The following is a 17,091-nucleotide window of genomic DNA, read 5'->3' as shown; positions in this document are numbered from 1 at the left end:
AAACATAAACAGCGAAGAAAAATCTGAATAAATTTATAACCTATAAACAGAGGCAGTGAAAAGGAATAAAAAACGTGACAAGTTGAACATTCAAACTATTACAAGCTACAGTAAAAAGTAAACTTATATTAATTAAGAAAACACTATACACTCCATATATACAAAAATAAGAAAAAACAACCTCGAGTAAACTGGTCGGCGTCAAGTGGTGTGATATTAATAATAATAATAATAATAATAATAATAATAATAATAATAATAATCATTTCTATAGCGCTATTTAGCTAATCTTTCATAGCGCTTTACAATCACTATGCTAAAATGTAAAAATAAAATATAAAAATACCTAACTAAATTAATCTATTGAGCTAAAATATCTATACATGCAGAGAGTGAAGTTTTAAAAGTTAAAAATTTAAAAACTGAAAATATCATGATTATTTAACTGGACTTAAAGTAAACGTGTATAAGAAATAAAAATTAAATGTCATAAATGTTATATTCACAAGGAGTGGTTTCTAAGGAGTTGAAAACCCCAATGAGAATAATTTGCAATACATGAAATACATTTCTTTGTCATTTTGCTCGTAATTGCTCAACAAACATTACACCATCAAAGGTTAAAAGTTCTTTACCATATTTCGACGAGCATCCCCACCCCTGTTACCCGGGGTTTTGTGTAGGGAGTTAATCGGTCACCGTTTAACGTTCGTAGCTCGGCTTTGCAGTTAGTATTTAGTTAGGGGCCAAAGTGATTATTCGACAATATGCAATGTCATCTACAGATATGTGCCTTTAATATTTGTTTCGATTTACATTGATTATTGCAACATTTAAGTTTTGACATCTCTCTGTCTTTTCTCACCTCCCAAAACTATTCTAAAAGAACACGTTTTCAGTTTCTAATATTGAAAAGAATTATTAGGCGCCATGGCTTATCGTTTTTTTTTTTGTTTTTTTTGCACAGGAATGGCGACATATGCTTTAGATTCGGGGGTCTGAAACATCACAATGTAACGGATTTATCGGAATGGAAAGTTAAGAAATTTTCCCTGTTAATTTGTGCTGAGAGAATCCACAGAAGTTGATCCGCCTTTTTACCAAATTTGTTCACGTCGACATATCTATAAATCTTCATATTTACTGCTAGTAGTAAGTATTACTAATGACGGGGACGGTCCAACTATGTTTCCTTTGAATTGAGCTTTTTGTGTAATTACATGCTGACAAAACTATCATGTTAAAAAAATTCAATTCAAATACAATTCAAATACATTCAAAGAAGCTCTTTGCCGTTCGATTGGCTACTGGTTTCAAGTGCTGTTATGAAGCTAGGCATGTATAAAACAAGCTGGTTCCTACTGGTAGAGAAATGTTCACCATATCCTTGAAATGAACAAAAACAACACAGAAAACGGACTACTGAGAGTAGCAAATTGATTGGCTTAGCGAACGGAGGCCAACGCGCATGCACGGAGTTGGTTGGTTTGGCGAACACGCAAACAATCTCGTTCCCAGAGTCCACGTTTCTCTTGACCCGCTGGTCATGGGGAACATGGATTCTGGGAACGAGATTGACACGCAAACCAAAGGTCATGGATTGCGCGTAGTCATTTTTAGTGCAGAATGCACTTTTGTGATGGTTTGGTGGGCTGTCATCTGCTAAATCCCTAACGCGCTAATGTGTAAACTTTTAATCACCAATTAATTAATTAATATCAATTAATTAATTATTCCTTGTGGAAGGGGTGGGGGTGGGGAGCACCTGACCGTACCCCTAGGTAAAACCTGGAGCACATCTACGTTACTATCATATGAAGATCTCAAACGTATATATTTGTTTCAGAAAACCCTTTGCTCTCCTTGTGGTACTACTCGACGTTCTAGGGCAACGTTCTTTACGCCAAACGCATGCGCAGTTTAGTCTACGTTTTATGCTGGAACTCTCATGAACATCACTTGTATTGCGTGTTTGTGGTAGGATTCCTGCAGACTTCGTGGTGCCAAGTGAAAACCGCAAATTAATTAAATTAGATTTTTAGTCTTTCATAGCGCTTTCGTAATTAGGAAGGCAAAAACTTGCACCGGGATTTTCGGCGTCAAACTCCTCATAACCAGGAAACAGATATCCTAGCTGTACTGCGTTTTAAAAACCCTTTCGAAAAAGATGTTTTTTGATTAGATTTGTTCTTTAGTTTTTGAGAATCGTCTTTCGTGCAGTTTAAACCGTAACTTAATTAAATTAAACAAATGTCATCGATGTCGCCGTAAAACAAACAAAAAACAAGAGTTTCATGTTACGGCATTTTTAAGGAAAACAAAAGTATTTTGTTACAAACGAACAAAAGTGTCGTGTTACGTTTGCAAAGATTAACGTAAGGAACACCTGGGAAAGAATACAAGTAGCCTGTGAACAGTTTTTCCGAAAGTAAAATAAAGCAAATAAACACGAACATATATAAAACATCATACTTTCAATTGTTCCATATTGCATTCTGCACTTACCAAATCATTGAGATTTTCTTTGAATTGTCGACACTCCAATTTCGGCATTCTGATTGGTCAATTGAACGAAGCTTTCGCCATATTAGAGAAATTTTTTAACGGGGAAATGCACAAAGTTTGTTTTGATCCTTCCAATTAATGGTGGATGAAACACAATAAAAAAAAAAACAGTTTCTCACGGTCACACGAAAATCATAATTGAAATTCACAACAAGTAGATGACAGGGCCATAAAATAACACTACTCAGTTCTTTCTACTGATTCCTATAAAACTACACAAGCACTGTAATATTATATATCATGATAAGCTGCGTTGCAACCATAACAATATCTTGCATTGCTAATAGGTCCAAATAGTCTGTCTGAAAATTAGCCTTAGGATAATTTTTAATAGGGATATTAGGGAACATTATAGATCGTTTTCACTTAAATAACAAAGATCGTTTGTTTTGCATTGAATATCAACAAACTCAAAGATTTAGAGTAGTTAAGAAGAAATACACTGCCCACATTTTTACTCTACAGTGTTCATTGCAATCAAGTTATGGTGAAAAAATATTCGGAAATTACGGAACTTAGTGTAGGTTCGCCCCGAATTGGTGTACGCAAGTGGTACATCAATATGGCGTCCAGAAAGGTCTGCAAGACGAAAGCCGGATTTCGCTAACAACGACACTTCGGAATGACTTAGTAATCGTTTAAACTCTGAATAGTATATACGGAAGTATTAAAATGGCAAAGATATTAGTTTCTGTAGCATTTCAGATCACTTTGAATAAGGCTGTCTCAAATTTCAAAACGCTTTATCTCCAAAAGAAAGCACTCTACCAAGACAAAATCTCCCCAGTAAACCAGTGACACTGATGTCAAGAACATGCTAAAAGGACAACATGGTAGGATCAATAGTTTTAAATTTAGAATTTTGATGGCATTACGTTAAAACGATCTATGAATCATCTTTGTATCTTATATATATTGGCTGCGGTCACATCTAGGCTACTAACGTAAATTTTCTAACTATAGTTAAAAAGCGGTCACATTACCGAAATAGCTAACTATAGATATCCCCGTCTTAACTATAGTTTTACATTTAACGAATCAACAACAAGGGTTGTCATGATTTAATTTTAATTCGAAATTATCCAAAGGCTAATCAGCACTAACCGTAGTTAACTGCATTGGTGTGACCGCAAAGTCGCCCGAAAGCACTAACTACAGTTAGGTATGGCGTTAACGTTAAACTTTAGTTACGTCGTAGATGTGACCGCAGCCTATATATCGGCTGTTATTTTGGTGTCGACGATACCAACATACGAGTAGTTTGATTAATGAAAACGTGCAAAACGTGCAAAACGTGACGTTAATTAATGTTAATTAGTATTGATTCGATTATACCGGGAAGCCATAACAGTACAGCTTTCCAAGAGTGTGCCATCCCTGTTCACCTGGTTCCCCTGCGTCACCAAACCTCAGCTGACTGACGGGTAATGATGACTTGTCTGTGAGATAACCGCTGTCCTCTCGTAACACAAAGTCGTTCTTGTCGCAGTTGCACCTCGTACCGGATAAAGCACATGAGTTGGTCATTCCGCATGCGCATTTGCCGCTTCCGGGTGTTGCCCCTCCCCAATAATTCATCGTTGTCCCATCACGTGACACCCACCAACCGTGCGCAGAACCTCCAAAGTAAATCACGGAACTTTTACATTCATACTTAATGAACTGCTCGCACTGGCCTGACACAGCAACGAGGCTTTCCAGTTGCAAGAGACTGGCACCTTGGTAATTGATGTCACGTGAATAACACCCCTGAGAATCACAACCTTTTACAGATGTCCTGTCTTCGCTGTCGTGACTGATGACTGACACGCCAACTCCATTCTTGTCAGTCATGTTGCAGTAGACAGTAAAAGGTGTCACGCCGGTTTGGTAGCCGGGAGAGATGACATAAAAGCCGCTCGGAGCTGAAGAGTTTATCACTCTCCAATCGCTACATGTTTCTAAGCAAACAAAAGGAAACCCAATAAATTTCATTTGCAGTTGAATGGATTGTTTCCAAATTTGGAACAAAACAAATTTATGACCGTCACCGCTTTGATAGACTGCGAAACAGTCTACGTCACGAAATATCAAATATAACATTAAGAAATTTGGTGACACACTTAACATCTTACCTCCCCTTTACCCTCCCCTACCTCTTGTACCCCAGTTCAAATTAGGCTTTGGTAGATTGTGCTCGAAAAAAAAGCATATTATGCTTTTAGCAGTGCTCATATTTTTGAGAAATTATGCCAAAATTATGCTACTTTCTAAAAATTATGCCCTCTGTCACTGAAATTATGCTACTTAGATTCAAAGGAAAATAAAGATTACCAGTAGCTTAACTCTACCAATTTTAACTTTAATGACCATTCATATAGTCCACCTTCCGGTCTTACAGTCTTTAGCATCGCAAATACGCATGTGCGCATCTCGAAAAGCCAAATGATTAACAAATGATATCCAAATCAACCGTTTCTGGGTTCTGAATCCGGGACATTCCGGGTCAGAAAGTTACTTGTATATACTTGTTTTAGATGCCATCCAGGCAAAGCCTTCAGTTCGGTATAAAGACAACTATGAAAATGACAACTATAAATGACAACTATGAAAAAAACTATAAATAAATAAAAATAAATTAAAAATTAAAAAAAATTAAGAATTAAAAAAAATAAAAATTAAGATATGCACAGGGTGACGTGGTGTCTGCCGGACCAAATTTGACCATGGACCTTAGCACAGACCTAAAATAAACTGAATTATTCTAGAACTATGATGGGTTTCTTTTGTTTTCAACGCATAAAAGCTCGGATTATGCTAGCAGTGCTAAACTAAAATAATGCTCGTTTTGCTAAATTATGCTTAAAATTATGTTAGCACAATCTACCAAAGCCTAGTTCAAATAGAAATTATGATGGCACGAGGCTCGGCAACTTACCTGCCAACTGATTACAAGTGGCACCTTCCCAATTGCCTGCGCAGGCGCAGAGTGGTTCATCACTGTTCACGGTATAACAGGTGCCACCGTTCAGACAAGGAGAGGCCTGGCACTAGAAAAAAATGAAAACATGGCGCATGAGTCGCGAGGAGATTTTCACAGAATATCTATTAGAGGGTCCTGAAGGGTGGGTATAAATCCCATTTCCCATCCTATTGCTTTCCCAAGTTTTCAAAATCCCAGTCCCAGTTCTATTGTTTTTCAGTCTGTGATTCCCACTCCTAGTGACCAAATCCCAGTCCCAGTGACCCAAATCTCATTTTCCCAATGCAAATTTGCCCATATCCTAGTTTCCATTTTACCCCTTCAGGACCCTCCTATAAGCTGTTATCTCAGACGAATTGCTAAGATAAAGAATTTTTTTCTATTTAACTCTTAGTTTGGAGCGCAAATAGGGAAATAGTTTGTTTCTGTTTCTGTTTTTTGTCTTTTTGGGAAAAATATGCATCTGCAACTGAAGGTCTGTTTATATGAAGTATAGTTGTCCCTGGCAGTTTGATAGGACCACGAGTCATCTTTTACCGGACGTTTATAAGTCCCTGCCAACCGAGCCAAAATTGGCCGTTGCGGTTTCACCCCATTCTCGTCGTAAGAGCCGCTTGTTCCTCTAAGCCAGCGAAGCCTGTGCAAGAGAAACAAGTGGTTCTGGGAAAACATGATTTGGTTGAATAGATTTTAGCAAAAGAAACAGCCAATCAAATGAATTGTTTTTAAAATCCTTTTGTGTACTTTGATTAGCTAGATTTGAAACTCCCTTTCTTAAAATCTCTAAAATTAAATCATGTGTCCCCAAAGCCACTTGTTTCTCGTGCACAGACTTCGTCGGCTTACAGGAACAAGCGGCTCTGGAGACGAGAATGGTTTCACCCATGCTTTGAACTCTGTATTTGTGTAGGAGTTCCACTTACAAGCTAAATCTTTTATCAACGGTAAACTACTTCTTACCTTTCCTGCTCGAAATTTCCATCCCTTTCTCTTTGTTTGCTTTCTGATTATCCTTCGATCCAGTACTTCACAAGGGTAATGCTTCGAGGAGGTCTGGGGCCCAAGATTAAAGCTGTCGCACAGTCTACTAAGGATGCATTTCATTTGACATTCCTGATCGCTTGCCACGTGAACAGATGATATGACACGCCCCTCAAGCACATGATCAGCAACCAGTTTACCGAAACGGATTAACGGAGGAAAGCTGGAACAGGTGTCGGCTGCACGATAATAAGATGAAAAGGAAAAAGCTATTAAGGTGGCTTGTATTGGTTAAAACGCTCCCGTCTTTGGCTACACCAGCAATGCGGAGGGAAACTTTTAGCGCAAATTTGTATCAATGATTAATTTTAGGTTGTTTTGACATCAAAATTAGTTACTATGGCAACGTCAATAGAGGTAAAAATACTTGAAATGTCTAGCTTGAAATGAGCGTGTCTCTTTTGTCTTGTGAATTTTGCATTAAAAGTCTAAAAACCTAAATACTTCTTAAATGAAACTGGTATCAATTGTAATCCCAGCTTTTAAGAAGGAAAACAATTTCAGCTTTTTACGGCGGCGCCAGGGCCGGCTGTGGGAAAAGTGGGCAAAATTTGCATATGCCATAAAAGTAACGTGAAACCTTTCGAATAACGCCATCAACTCATACATGTAGTAAAAGCACCGCCGCACGAAAGTATCCGATTTAGATTCTTCTTTTTACAGGCAACTGAGTTTTTGAGAAGAGAACTAAGTAAAGGAATGAACTTCAAAGTTTAATATTTGCGTTCTAAATCTTGTCACAAACGAACGTGACACAACATACGGCTTCCTTTTTGGCCAAATTTACATAATATCGGCGAGACCCGCATCAACTCGAACGCTGTTTTTTTTTTTTCAAATTCCCGTTACTTCAAGCTAAAACCTACATGTATTACCCTTGGATTTGCCGTTCATTCATTCCATTATCATCATCATCCGTCCTTGTTATTTACTATCGTTTATTTCAAACTTCAAAGTGTGCCGAACAGAGCGCACTTAGTACGCACCTCTCGTAAGATGCTCTGTGATTGGCTGATGAGTAAATGCTTATTTTTCTTTTTTGTTCTTGTTTGTACGAGATTTGAAGGTTTGTTATGGTTGTGAGGGTTGTGAGGGGTTGTGAGGGTTGTGGTGGTTGTGGGGGTTGTGGGGAATGTGGGGGTTGTGAGGGTTGTGGGGAATGTGGGGGTTGTGAGGGTTGTGGGGAATGTGGGGAATGTGGGGGTTGTGAGGGTTGTGAGGGTTGTGGGGGTTGTGAGGGTTGTGAGGGTTGTGGGGGTTGTGGGGGTTGTGAGGGTTGTGGGGGTTGTGAGGGTTGTGAGGGTTGTGAGGGTTGTGAGGGTTGTGAGGGGTTGTGAGGGTTGTGAGGGGTTGTGAGGGGTTGTGAGGGTTGTGAGGGTTGTGAGGGGTTGTGAGGGTTGTGAGGGTTGTGAGGGGTTGTGAGGGTTGTGAGGGGTTGTGAGGGGTTGTGAGGGTTGTGAGGGTTGTGAGGGGTTGTGAGGGTTGTGAGGGTTGTGAGGGGTTGTGAGGGTTGTGAGGGTTGTGAGGGGTTTTGAGGGTTGTGAGGGTTGTGAGGGGTTGTGGGGGTTGTGAGGGTTGTGGGGGTTGTGGGCGTTGTGAGGGTTGTAAGGGTTGTGAGGGTTGTGGGCGTTGTGAGGGTTGTGAGGGGTTGTGAGGGTTGTGATGGTTGTGAGGGTTGTGAGGGTTGTGAGGGTTGTAGGGGTTGTGAGGGTTGTGAGGGTTGTGAGGGTTGTGAGGGGTTGTGAGGGTTGTGAGGGTTGTGAGGGTTGTAGGGGTTGTGAGGGTTGTGAGGGTTGTGAGGGGTTGTGAGGGTTGTGAGGGGTTGTGAGGGTTGTGAGGGTTGTGAGGGTTGTGAGGGTTGTGAGGGTTGTGGGCGTTGTGAGGGTTGTGAGGGTTGTGAGGGTTGTGAGGCGTTGTGAGGGTTGTGAGGGTTGTGAGGGTTGTGAGGGGTTGTGGGGGTTATGAGGGTTGTGGGGGTTGTGAGGGGTTGTGAGGGTTGTGAGGGGTTGTGAGGGTTGTGGGGGTTGTGGGGGTTGTGGGGGTTGTGAGGGGTTGTGAGGGATGTGGTGGTTGTGGGGGTTGTGAGGGTTGTGAGGGGCTGTCAGGGGTTGTGAGGGTTGTGAGGGTTGTGAGGGTTGTGAGGGTTGTGAGGGTTGTGAGGGGTTGTGAGGGTTGTGGGGGTTGTGGGGGTTGTGGGGGTTGTGGGGGTTGTGAGGGTTGTGAAGGGTTGTGAGGGTTGTGGGGGTTGTGGGGGTTGTGAGGGTTGTGAGGGGCTGTGAGGGTTGTGAGGGTTGTGAGGGTTGTGAGGGTTGTGAGGGTTGTGAGGGGTTGTGAGGGTTGTGAGGGGTTGTGAGGGTTGTGGGGGTTGTGGGGGTTGTGAGGGTTGTGAGGGGCTGTGAGGGTTGTGAGGGTTGTGAGGGTTGTGAGGGTTGTGAGGGTTGTGAGGGGTTGTGAGGGTTGTGAGGGGTTGTGGGGGTTGTGAGGGTTGTGAGGGGTTGTGGGGGTTGTGAGGGTTGTGGGGGTTGTGAGGGTTGTGAGGGGTTGTGGGGGTTGTGAGGGTTGTGGGGGTTGTGAGGGGTTGTGAGGGTTGTGAGGGTTGTGAGGGTTGTGAGGGGTTGTGAGGGTTGTGGGGGTTGTGGGGGTTGTGGGGGTTGTGGGGGTTGTGAGGGTTGTGAGGGGTTGTGAGGGTTGTGGTGGTTGTGGGGGTTGTGAGGGTTGTGAGGGGCTGTCAGGGGTTGTGAGGGTTGTGGGGGTTGTGAGGGTTGTGAGGGTTGTGAGGATTGTGAGGGTTGTGAGGGGTTGTGAGGGTTGTGGGGGTTGTGGGGGTTGTGGGGGTTGTGGGGGTTGTGAGGGTTGTGAGGGGTTGTGAGGGTTGTGAGGGTTGTGAGGGTTGTGAGGGGTTGTGAGGGTTGTGAGGGTTGTGAGGGGTTGTGAGGGTTGTGAGGGGTTGTGAGGGGTTGTGAGGGTTGTGAGGGTTGTGAGGGGCTGTGAGGGGTTGTGAGGGTTGTGAGTGTTGTGGGGGTTGTGAGGGGTTGTGAGGGTTGTGAGGGTTGTGAGGGGTTGTGAGGGGTTGTGAGGGTTGTGAGGGTTGTGAGGGTTGTGAGGGGTTGTGAGGGTTGTGAGGGTTGTGAGGGTTGTGAGGGTTGTGAGGGTTGTGAGGGTTGTGAGGGTTGTGAGGGTTGTGAGGGTTGTGAGGGGTTTTGAGGGTTGTGAGGGTTGTGAGGGTTGTGAGGGGTTTTGAGGGTTGTGGGGGAATGTGGGGGTTGTGAGGGTTGTGGGGGTTGTGAGGGGTTGTGAGGGTTGTGAGGGTTGTGAGGGTTGTGAGGGGTTGTGAGGGTTGTGAGGGGTTTTGAGGGTTGTGAGGGTTGTGAGGGGTTTTGAGGGTTGTGAGGGTTGTGAGGGGTTGTGGGGGTTGTGAGGGTTGTGGGGGTTGTGAGGGTTGTGAGGGTTGTGAGGGTTGTGAGGGGTTGTGAGGGTTGTGAGGGGTTTTGAGGGTTGTGAGGGTTGTGAGGGGTTGTGAGGGGTTGTGAGGGTTGTGAGGGGTTGTGGGGGTTGTGAGGGTTGTGGGGGTTGTGAGGGGTTGTGGGCGTTGTGAGGGTTGTGAGGGTTGTGAGGGTTGTGAGGGGTTGTGAGGGTTGTGAGGGTTGTGAGGGTTGTGAGGGGTTGTGGGGGTTGTGAGGGTTGTGAGGGTTGTGAGGGGTTGTGGGCGTTGTGAGGGTTGTGAGGGTTGTGAGGGGTTGTGGGCGTTGTGAGGGTTGTGAGGGTTGTGGGGAATGTGGGGAATGTGGGGGTTGTGAGGGTTGTGAGGGTTGTGGGGGTTGTGAGGGTTGTGAGGGTTGTGAGGGTTGTGAGGGTTGTGGGGGTTGTGAGGGTTGTGAGGGTTGTGAGGGTTGTGAGGGGTTGTGAGGGTTGTGAGGGGTTTTGAGGGTTGTGGGGAATGTGGGGGTTGTGAGGGTTGTGGGGAATGTGGGGAATGTGGGGGTTGTGAGGGTTGTGAGGGTTGTGAGGGTTGTGAGGGTTGTGAGGGTTGTGGGGGTTGTGGGGGTTGTGAGGGTTGTGAGGGTTGTGGGGGTTGTGAGGGTTGTGGGGGTTGTGAGGGTTGTGGGGGTTGTGGGGGTTGTGAGGGTTGTGAGGGTTGTGAGGGTTGTGAGGGTTGTGGGGGTTGTGAGGGTTGTGAGGGTTGTGAGGGTTGTGAGGGGTTGTGAGGGTTGTGAGGGGTTTTGAGGGTTGTGAGGGTTGTGAGGGGTTTTGAGGGTTGTGAGGGTTGTAGGGGTTGTGAGGGGTTGTGGGGGTTGTGAGGGTTGTGGGGGTTGTGAGGGGTTGTGGGCGTTGTGAGGGTTGTGAGGGTTGTGAGGGTTGTGAGGGTTGTGAGGGGTTGTGGGGGTTGTGAGGGTTGTGAGGGTTGTGAGGGTTGTGAGGGTTGTGAGGGGTTGTGGGCGTTGTGAGGGTTGTGAGGGTTGTGAGGGGTTGTGGGCGTTGTGAGGGTTGTGAGGGTTGTGAGGGGTTGTGAGGGGCTGTGACGGTTGTGAGGGGTTGTGGGGGTTGTGGGGGTTGTGAGGGTTGTGGGGGTTGTGAGGGTTGTGAGGGGTTGTGAGGGTTGTGAGGGTTGTGAGGGGTTTTGAGGGTTGTGGGGAATGTGGGGGTTGTGAGGGTTGTGAGGGTTGTGGGGGTTGTGAGGGTTGTGAGGGTTGTGAGGGTTGTGGGGGTTGTGAGGGGTTGTGAGGGTTGTGAGGGGTTTTGAGGGTTGTGAGGGTTGTGAGGGGTTTTGAGGGTTGTGAGGGTTGTGAGGGTTGTAGGGGTTGTGAGGGGTTGTGAGGGTTGTGAGGGGTTTTGAGGGTTGTGAGGGTTGTGAGGGGTTTTGAGGGTTGTGAGGGTTGTGAGGGGTTTTGAGGGTTGTGAGGGTTGTAGGGGTTGTGAGGGGTTGTGGGGGTTGTGAGGGTTGTGGGGGTTGTGAGGGGTTGTGGGCGTTGTGAGGGTTGTGAGGGTTGTGAGGGTTGTGAGGGTTGTGAGGGTTGTGAGGGTTGTGAGGGGTTGTGGGGGTTGTGAGGGTTGTGAGGGTTGTGAGGGGTTGTGGGCGTTGTGAGGGTTGTGAGGGTTGTGAGGGGTTGTGGGCGTTGTGAGGGTTGTGAGGGGTTGTGAGGGGTTGTGGGGGTTGTGAGGGGTTGTGAGGGTTGTGAGGGTTGTGAGGGGTTGTGGGGGTTGTGAGGGTTGTGAGGGTTGTGAGGGGTTGTGGGGGTTGTGAGGGTTGTGAGGGTTGTGAGGGGTTGTGAGGGTTGTGGGGGTTGTGAGGGTTGTGAGGGGTTGTGGGGGTTGTGAGGGTTGTGAGGGTTGTGAGGGGTTGTGGGCGTTGTGAGGGTTGTGAGGGTTGTGAGGGTTGTGAGGGTTGTGAGGGTTGTGAGGGGTTGTGGGGGTTGTGAGGGTTGTGAGGGTTGTGAGGGGTTGTGGGCGTTGTGAGGGTTGTGAGGGTTGTGAGGGTTGTGAGGGGTTGTGAGGGTTGTGAGGGTTGTGAGGGTTGTGAGGGGTTGTGGGCGTTGTGAGGGTTGTGAGGGTTGTGAGGGGTTGTGGGCGTTGTGAGGGTTGTGAGGGTTGTGAGGGTTGTGAGGGGTTGTGAGGGTTGTGAGGGTTGTGAGGGTTGTGAGGGTTGTGAGGGTTGTGAGGGTTGTGAGGGTTGTGAGGGGTTGTGGGCGTTGTGAGGGTTGTGAGGGTTGTGAGGGGTTGTGGGCGTTGTGAGGGTAGTGAGGGGTTGTGGGGGTTGTGAGGGGTTGTGAGGGTTGTGAGGGTTGTGAGGGTTGTGAGGGGTTTTGGGGGTTGTGAGGGGTTGTGACGGTTGTGAGGGTTGTGAGGGTTGTGAGGGTTGTGAGGGTTGTGGGCGTTGTGAGGGTTGTGAGGGGTTGTGGGGGTTGTGAGGGGTTGTGAGGGGTTGTGACTGTTGTGGGGGTTGTGAGGGTTGTGAGGGTTGTGAGGGTTGTGGGCGTTGTGAGGGTTGTGAGGGGTTGTGGGGGTTGTGAGGGTTGTGGGGGTTGTGAGGGTTGTGGGGGTTGTGGGCGTTGTGAGGGTTGTGAGGGTTGTGAGGGTTGTGGGCGTTGTGAGGGTAGTGAGGGGTTGTGAGGGTTGTGAGGGTTGTGAGGGTTGTGAGGGTTGTGAGGGGTTGTGAGGGTTGTGGGGGCTGTGGGGGTTGTGAGGGTTGTGAGGGGGGTTGAGGGGTTGTGAGGGTTGTGAGGGGTTGTGAGGGTTGTGAGGGTTGTGAGGGTTGTGAGGGGTTTTGAGGGTGGTGAGGGTTGTGAGGGGTTTTGAGGGTTGTGAGGGTTGTAGGGGTTGTGAGGGGTTGTGGGGGTTGTGAGGGTTGTGGGGGTTGTGGGCGTTGTGAGGGTTGTGAGGGTTGTGAGGGGTTGTGAGGGTTGACATCTGTTCATGATGTAATGGATACGAATTTTGTCGTCATTTGGATCCATTTTAGTTTCTTGATAAAGGCTTCTCTGGTTTTGTGGGTTGTTTTCTCGTTGCGGTTCGCTTTCGGTTTGCCTGTTATTTATTTTGCGGCATTTTTCTGTTTTTCGCCCAAAAGCATAAATAAATCCATTCTCCAAGATGTAAATAAATCTTTATCGATGGTTTTTATAAGATCTTCCTCTAAATAACACTGCTAACATGAAAACGTCGGCCCGGCCGACTTTGTCAGGGTATAGGCCATTTTTCTTACTACTCATTCATAGCCACACCACTTTTTAAAAACTTTCATGAATAGAACAGTGCGTTAAGCAAGGCCAGGCCACTATAAGTTGATTTCCAATATATTAAATTACATTGGATTTCAAGTAGTAGAAGCATAAAGTAGCAGAAGTAGTATAAAGCGAGATACATTCAGACGAAGAGAACACTCCCTTTCGTTCACTTGCGAGTTGCGAAAAACTTGTATTCTGTAAACGTTCCGAAGACATGTGCTTATTTATGTATATAGTATCACAAACATCCCTTAGAAAGACTAAAATACAACACACTACATTTAACTTACCAGCTTCGACAGATTGTGTTCTTGAAAGGAGAAATAGTAAAGTTAACTTTACTTGGAAGATGGCTGTACTTCTAATCATGTTCGTTTCTTTTTCACTTAGCACTTGTCCGTGGTATAAACTCCATATATATATCAATAAAAACTTCGGTGGGCTGTTTTGAAAGAAGTTAAACTTTCGACCGTGTAAATTATGAATAAGGGAACTAGGAAATAACTAGCATTGTATGTCGATTGACAGGAAAACATGATTAAAGATTAATAACTAATTTGTTGTTTTTTTCTGAACCTTTGTTTGAATTTGTTAAGTTAAAAATGCCTCCTGGATTATCAGAAAAAAAAGGGAATTTCATCATGTTCGTAGTGCCATGAGAGGTCATTTAGTTGAAATAGAAAAAAAATCAACAAGAAAATGTCCCCACCCCAATGTTACTGTACCAGAGGAAAAAACAATTAAACAAATGAAACAAGTAGCGAGAACATTTCAAAAGCAGTATAATGCTAGGAAATAACAAGCATTTTATGAAAGGAAAAAATGATAATTACTCTTTGGTTGTTTGTTGTGAACCTTTGTTTGAATTTCTTTAGTTGAAAATACCTTCTGGATTATCAAAAATACAAGAGAATTTCGTCATGTTCGTTGTGCCACGAGAGGACTTTTAGTTGAAATAGAAAAAAACAACAACAAGAAAATGTTCCCTCCTCGATGTTACTTTATCATAGGAAAAAAAATAAGCAAATGAAACAAGAAGCGAGAACAATTCAAAAGCAGTGTAATGCTAGGAAATAACAGGCATTGTATGACAGGAAAACATGATTAAAGATTAATAACTATTTTGTTTTTTTTCTGAACCTTTGTTTGAATTTGTTAAGTTGAAAATGCCTCCTGGATTATCAAAAATACAAGGGAATTTCTTCATGTTCGTTGTGCCACGAGAGGACTTTTAGTTGAAATAGAAAAAAAAATGTCCCACCCCAATGTTAGTGTATCAGTAAATTGAGAAAAAAACAAACGAAAAATGAGCGAGAACATTTCAAAGGCAGTATAATGCTGTGAGCGATGAGGGGGCTAAAATACTATTCACGATTTCACAGAAAATAAATAAACTGGGTCAATTTTCAGGTGCGCTTCGGTTCAGAAATTAAGTTTTTGTTTTGAGGTGAAAATTTCTGATCCTGGGAAGCAGATCTCTTACGTGTTTAATGAAGGGTCCCACAAAACATGATAAAATGTGTATCTTATTTTTGGACTGAGAAAAATGACTTCACTGTGTTTGGCCGAGAGCAAGAAAATTCATCATTAAGTTCTAATTTGCATTACAGTGCAAATAAGTAATACGTGAGCGTTCGTAATTTTCTCAGTCATATTCATGAACTGAATGATTCTATCAAATTGCATTCGTCTTAAGGCTCGTGCAATGCTGAGTACATTTTCAAATATTATACGATTAATTTATACGACGACCAATGCAAATCATTCAAATCGTGCAACTCTGACGGCTAAAAATATCAGCCTGCTGTCCTGAAAACCCTAAATGAGACCACGAATCCAACATTTACATCCTTAAGTGAGACCTTGAGCATCCCCGTCACTTTCATATGCGAGTTCCACTCTACGGGGGTTTAAGGCTGTCCCAATTATTTTAAAACAACATTCGTTAAAGGGCTACTATTTTAGGGTTCATTTGGTAGTCTAGTCCTTAGCGATCCCAAATTTTACTGAAAACTGCAATAGACCCTTCATTGCCAAACGTAAGTTCACGCAGTCTTTCTGGATCTTAGCTATCGAGTCCCTGTTAAAAATTAAATTCGCGAGGAAAATGGAAAGGCATGAAAGCTTTCGATTTCGTGATGGACACGGGTATTTCCAGTTGGTCACCCATCCAAGCATCAACACCGCCGAACAGGCGTAACTTCGGCGATCGGAAGAGAACAGGTGCCTTCCTTGTGGTATCTGTCCAAGATGCAAATAGCGAAAAAAGCGAGTTTTAAATGGCTCTTTTAACAACCAGGCACTATCTTTGCTTAAACTGGACTTAACTTTATTAGACGATTTATGCACTCTTTATAGCCCTTTATCTCGTCTGGGACTGATACCACAAGGTAGGCAGCGGTTCTTGTCCGATCGCCGAAGTTAAGCCCTGTTCGGTGAGGTTGATACTTGGATGGGTGACCAACTGGAAAGGTAGTCCACTAACTATGTAGGTCATTTTATGGACATACAGATATGTAAAATACAGTCGTTGTTTAAATTACAGTCGACTCCCGATAACTCGAACCTTCAAGGGAAATTGAAAAAGGTTCGAGTTGTCGAGAGTTCGAGTTATCGAAAGTTGAGAACAAATGACAGAGAATTAGAAAAAACGGTGTTTCTTGTTTTTCGATTCATCAAGTGTACATTTTAATCAATTTTAATTATTGAGTATTGAGAGTCTTGAGCATTGAGAAGTCGAATGAAAATGGAACAATACATTTCTAAATTACTGTATGAATCATAATGTAACGTAATTTAAAACAACAAAGCAAAGCAGGAAGAGAAGTCCAGGTACTGCGAACTTTGCAGGTTTCAAAAGGAAGCAACGTCGGGCTACTGCTACAGTTTTCATGCGATTTACTTTCAATACGCTTCTTAACTAATCTCATACTATCGATTATCCTTGAAAGTTTTCTAAGCTTGGAAAGTTTTCTAAAGTTGGTGTCTTAGTACGCCTTAAAAAGATGATCCCTACAGAAGCCAAGCTCCAATTATACAAAGCGGCAATTCTACCTATAATCTCACGTATTGTCATACTGTGTGGCATTTCTGCAAAGCATCTGACACTAGAAAACTAGAAAGGGTACAAGAGCGGGCACTACGTGCAGTATATAATAGCAAGACGGCATCTTATGATGAATTATTAAGTAAGGCAAAGCTGCCTAGTTTAGTAAATAGACGACTACAAGACATACTGATATTAATGTACAAGGTTAAAAATTTACTGGCACCTAAACACATTTGTGACATATTTTACAAACAATCTAAGAATTATGATTTGCGTAGTAGCGATTTTCCAATACCTAGGTTCAACACTGTAAATTATGGTAATCATAGTATAAGATATTTAGGTCCCTATCTCTGGGGAAAAGTGGACAAAGACCTTCGCAATAAAACAAGCCTTTGTGAATTTAAAAAAGCAGTTCGGGCCAGTAACCTAACTGATGTGTTGGACGGACGATGCAGCTGCTATGCTTGCTCAACATAATAATAATATAACTAATTTAAGTAATCTTGAAATCATTTATAACTTATTAGAATTGTAAAACATATTTGTGTAATTTCAATAATCTATCTATATATCTATTTGTATAATATTAGTATTTTTATATTTGTATGTATTTGTATGTATGTATGTGAATCGGTATCAACCGCCACCAACAAAGTAAATGTCTGTAGCACGTCAATGGCATGGCACACTATTGATCAATAAACAAGCTCCGGAGTACTTACAAGACCTATTTAAACCATTCAGCACAG

The 17,091-nt window shown here is 43.6% G+C and overlaps 1 protein-coding gene across 1 annotated transcript; it reads right to left on the bottom strand.

Moving 5' to 3' along the window:
- Nucleotides 1-3,894: 3,894 nt before the first annotated feature.
- On the bottom strand, nt 3,895-14,212 carry LOC144648026 (neurexin-4-like). Its single transcript, XM_078507677.1, has 4 exons — nt 14,176-14,212; nt 6,488-6,747; nt 5,483-5,594; nt 3,895-4,505 (listed from the first exon to the last, which is right to left on the bottom strand). Exons 1-4 carry the CDS (start codon nt 14,210-14,212, stop codon nt 3,895-3,897), a joined length of 1,020 nt encoding a protein of 339 aa, XP_078363803.1.
- Nucleotides 14,213-17,091: the final 2,879 nt, after the last annotated feature.

The sequence above is a fragment of the Oculina patagonica genome, chromosome 4 (assembly GCF_052425735.1).
Source record: "Oculina patagonica isolate OP01 chromosome 4, crgOcupat, whole genome shotgun sequence".
NCBI classification, from domain to species: Eukaryota; Metazoa; Cnidaria; class Anthozoa; order Scleractinia; family Oculinidae; genus Oculina; species Oculina patagonica.
Note: the sequence above shows the minus strand (reverse complement) of the source record. Positions and strands in the feature narration are given on the sequence as shown.

Bases quoted from the DNA above. Each gene is read 5' to 3' on its own strand.
- LOC144648026 (XM_078507677.1), bottom strand. From the start codon at position 14,212: ATGACGAAATTCTCTTGTATTTTTGATAATCCAGAAG. The intron at 5,595-6,487 runs GTAAGAAGTAGT...ATTTTTTTCTAG, and splicing joins GGAAATTTCGAGCAGGAAAG to TGCCAGGCCTCTCCTTGTCT. The intron at 4,506-5,482 runs GTAAGTTGCCGA...TTGTTTGCTTAG, and splicing joins CACTTGTAATCAGTTGGCAG to AAACATGTAGCGATTGGAGA.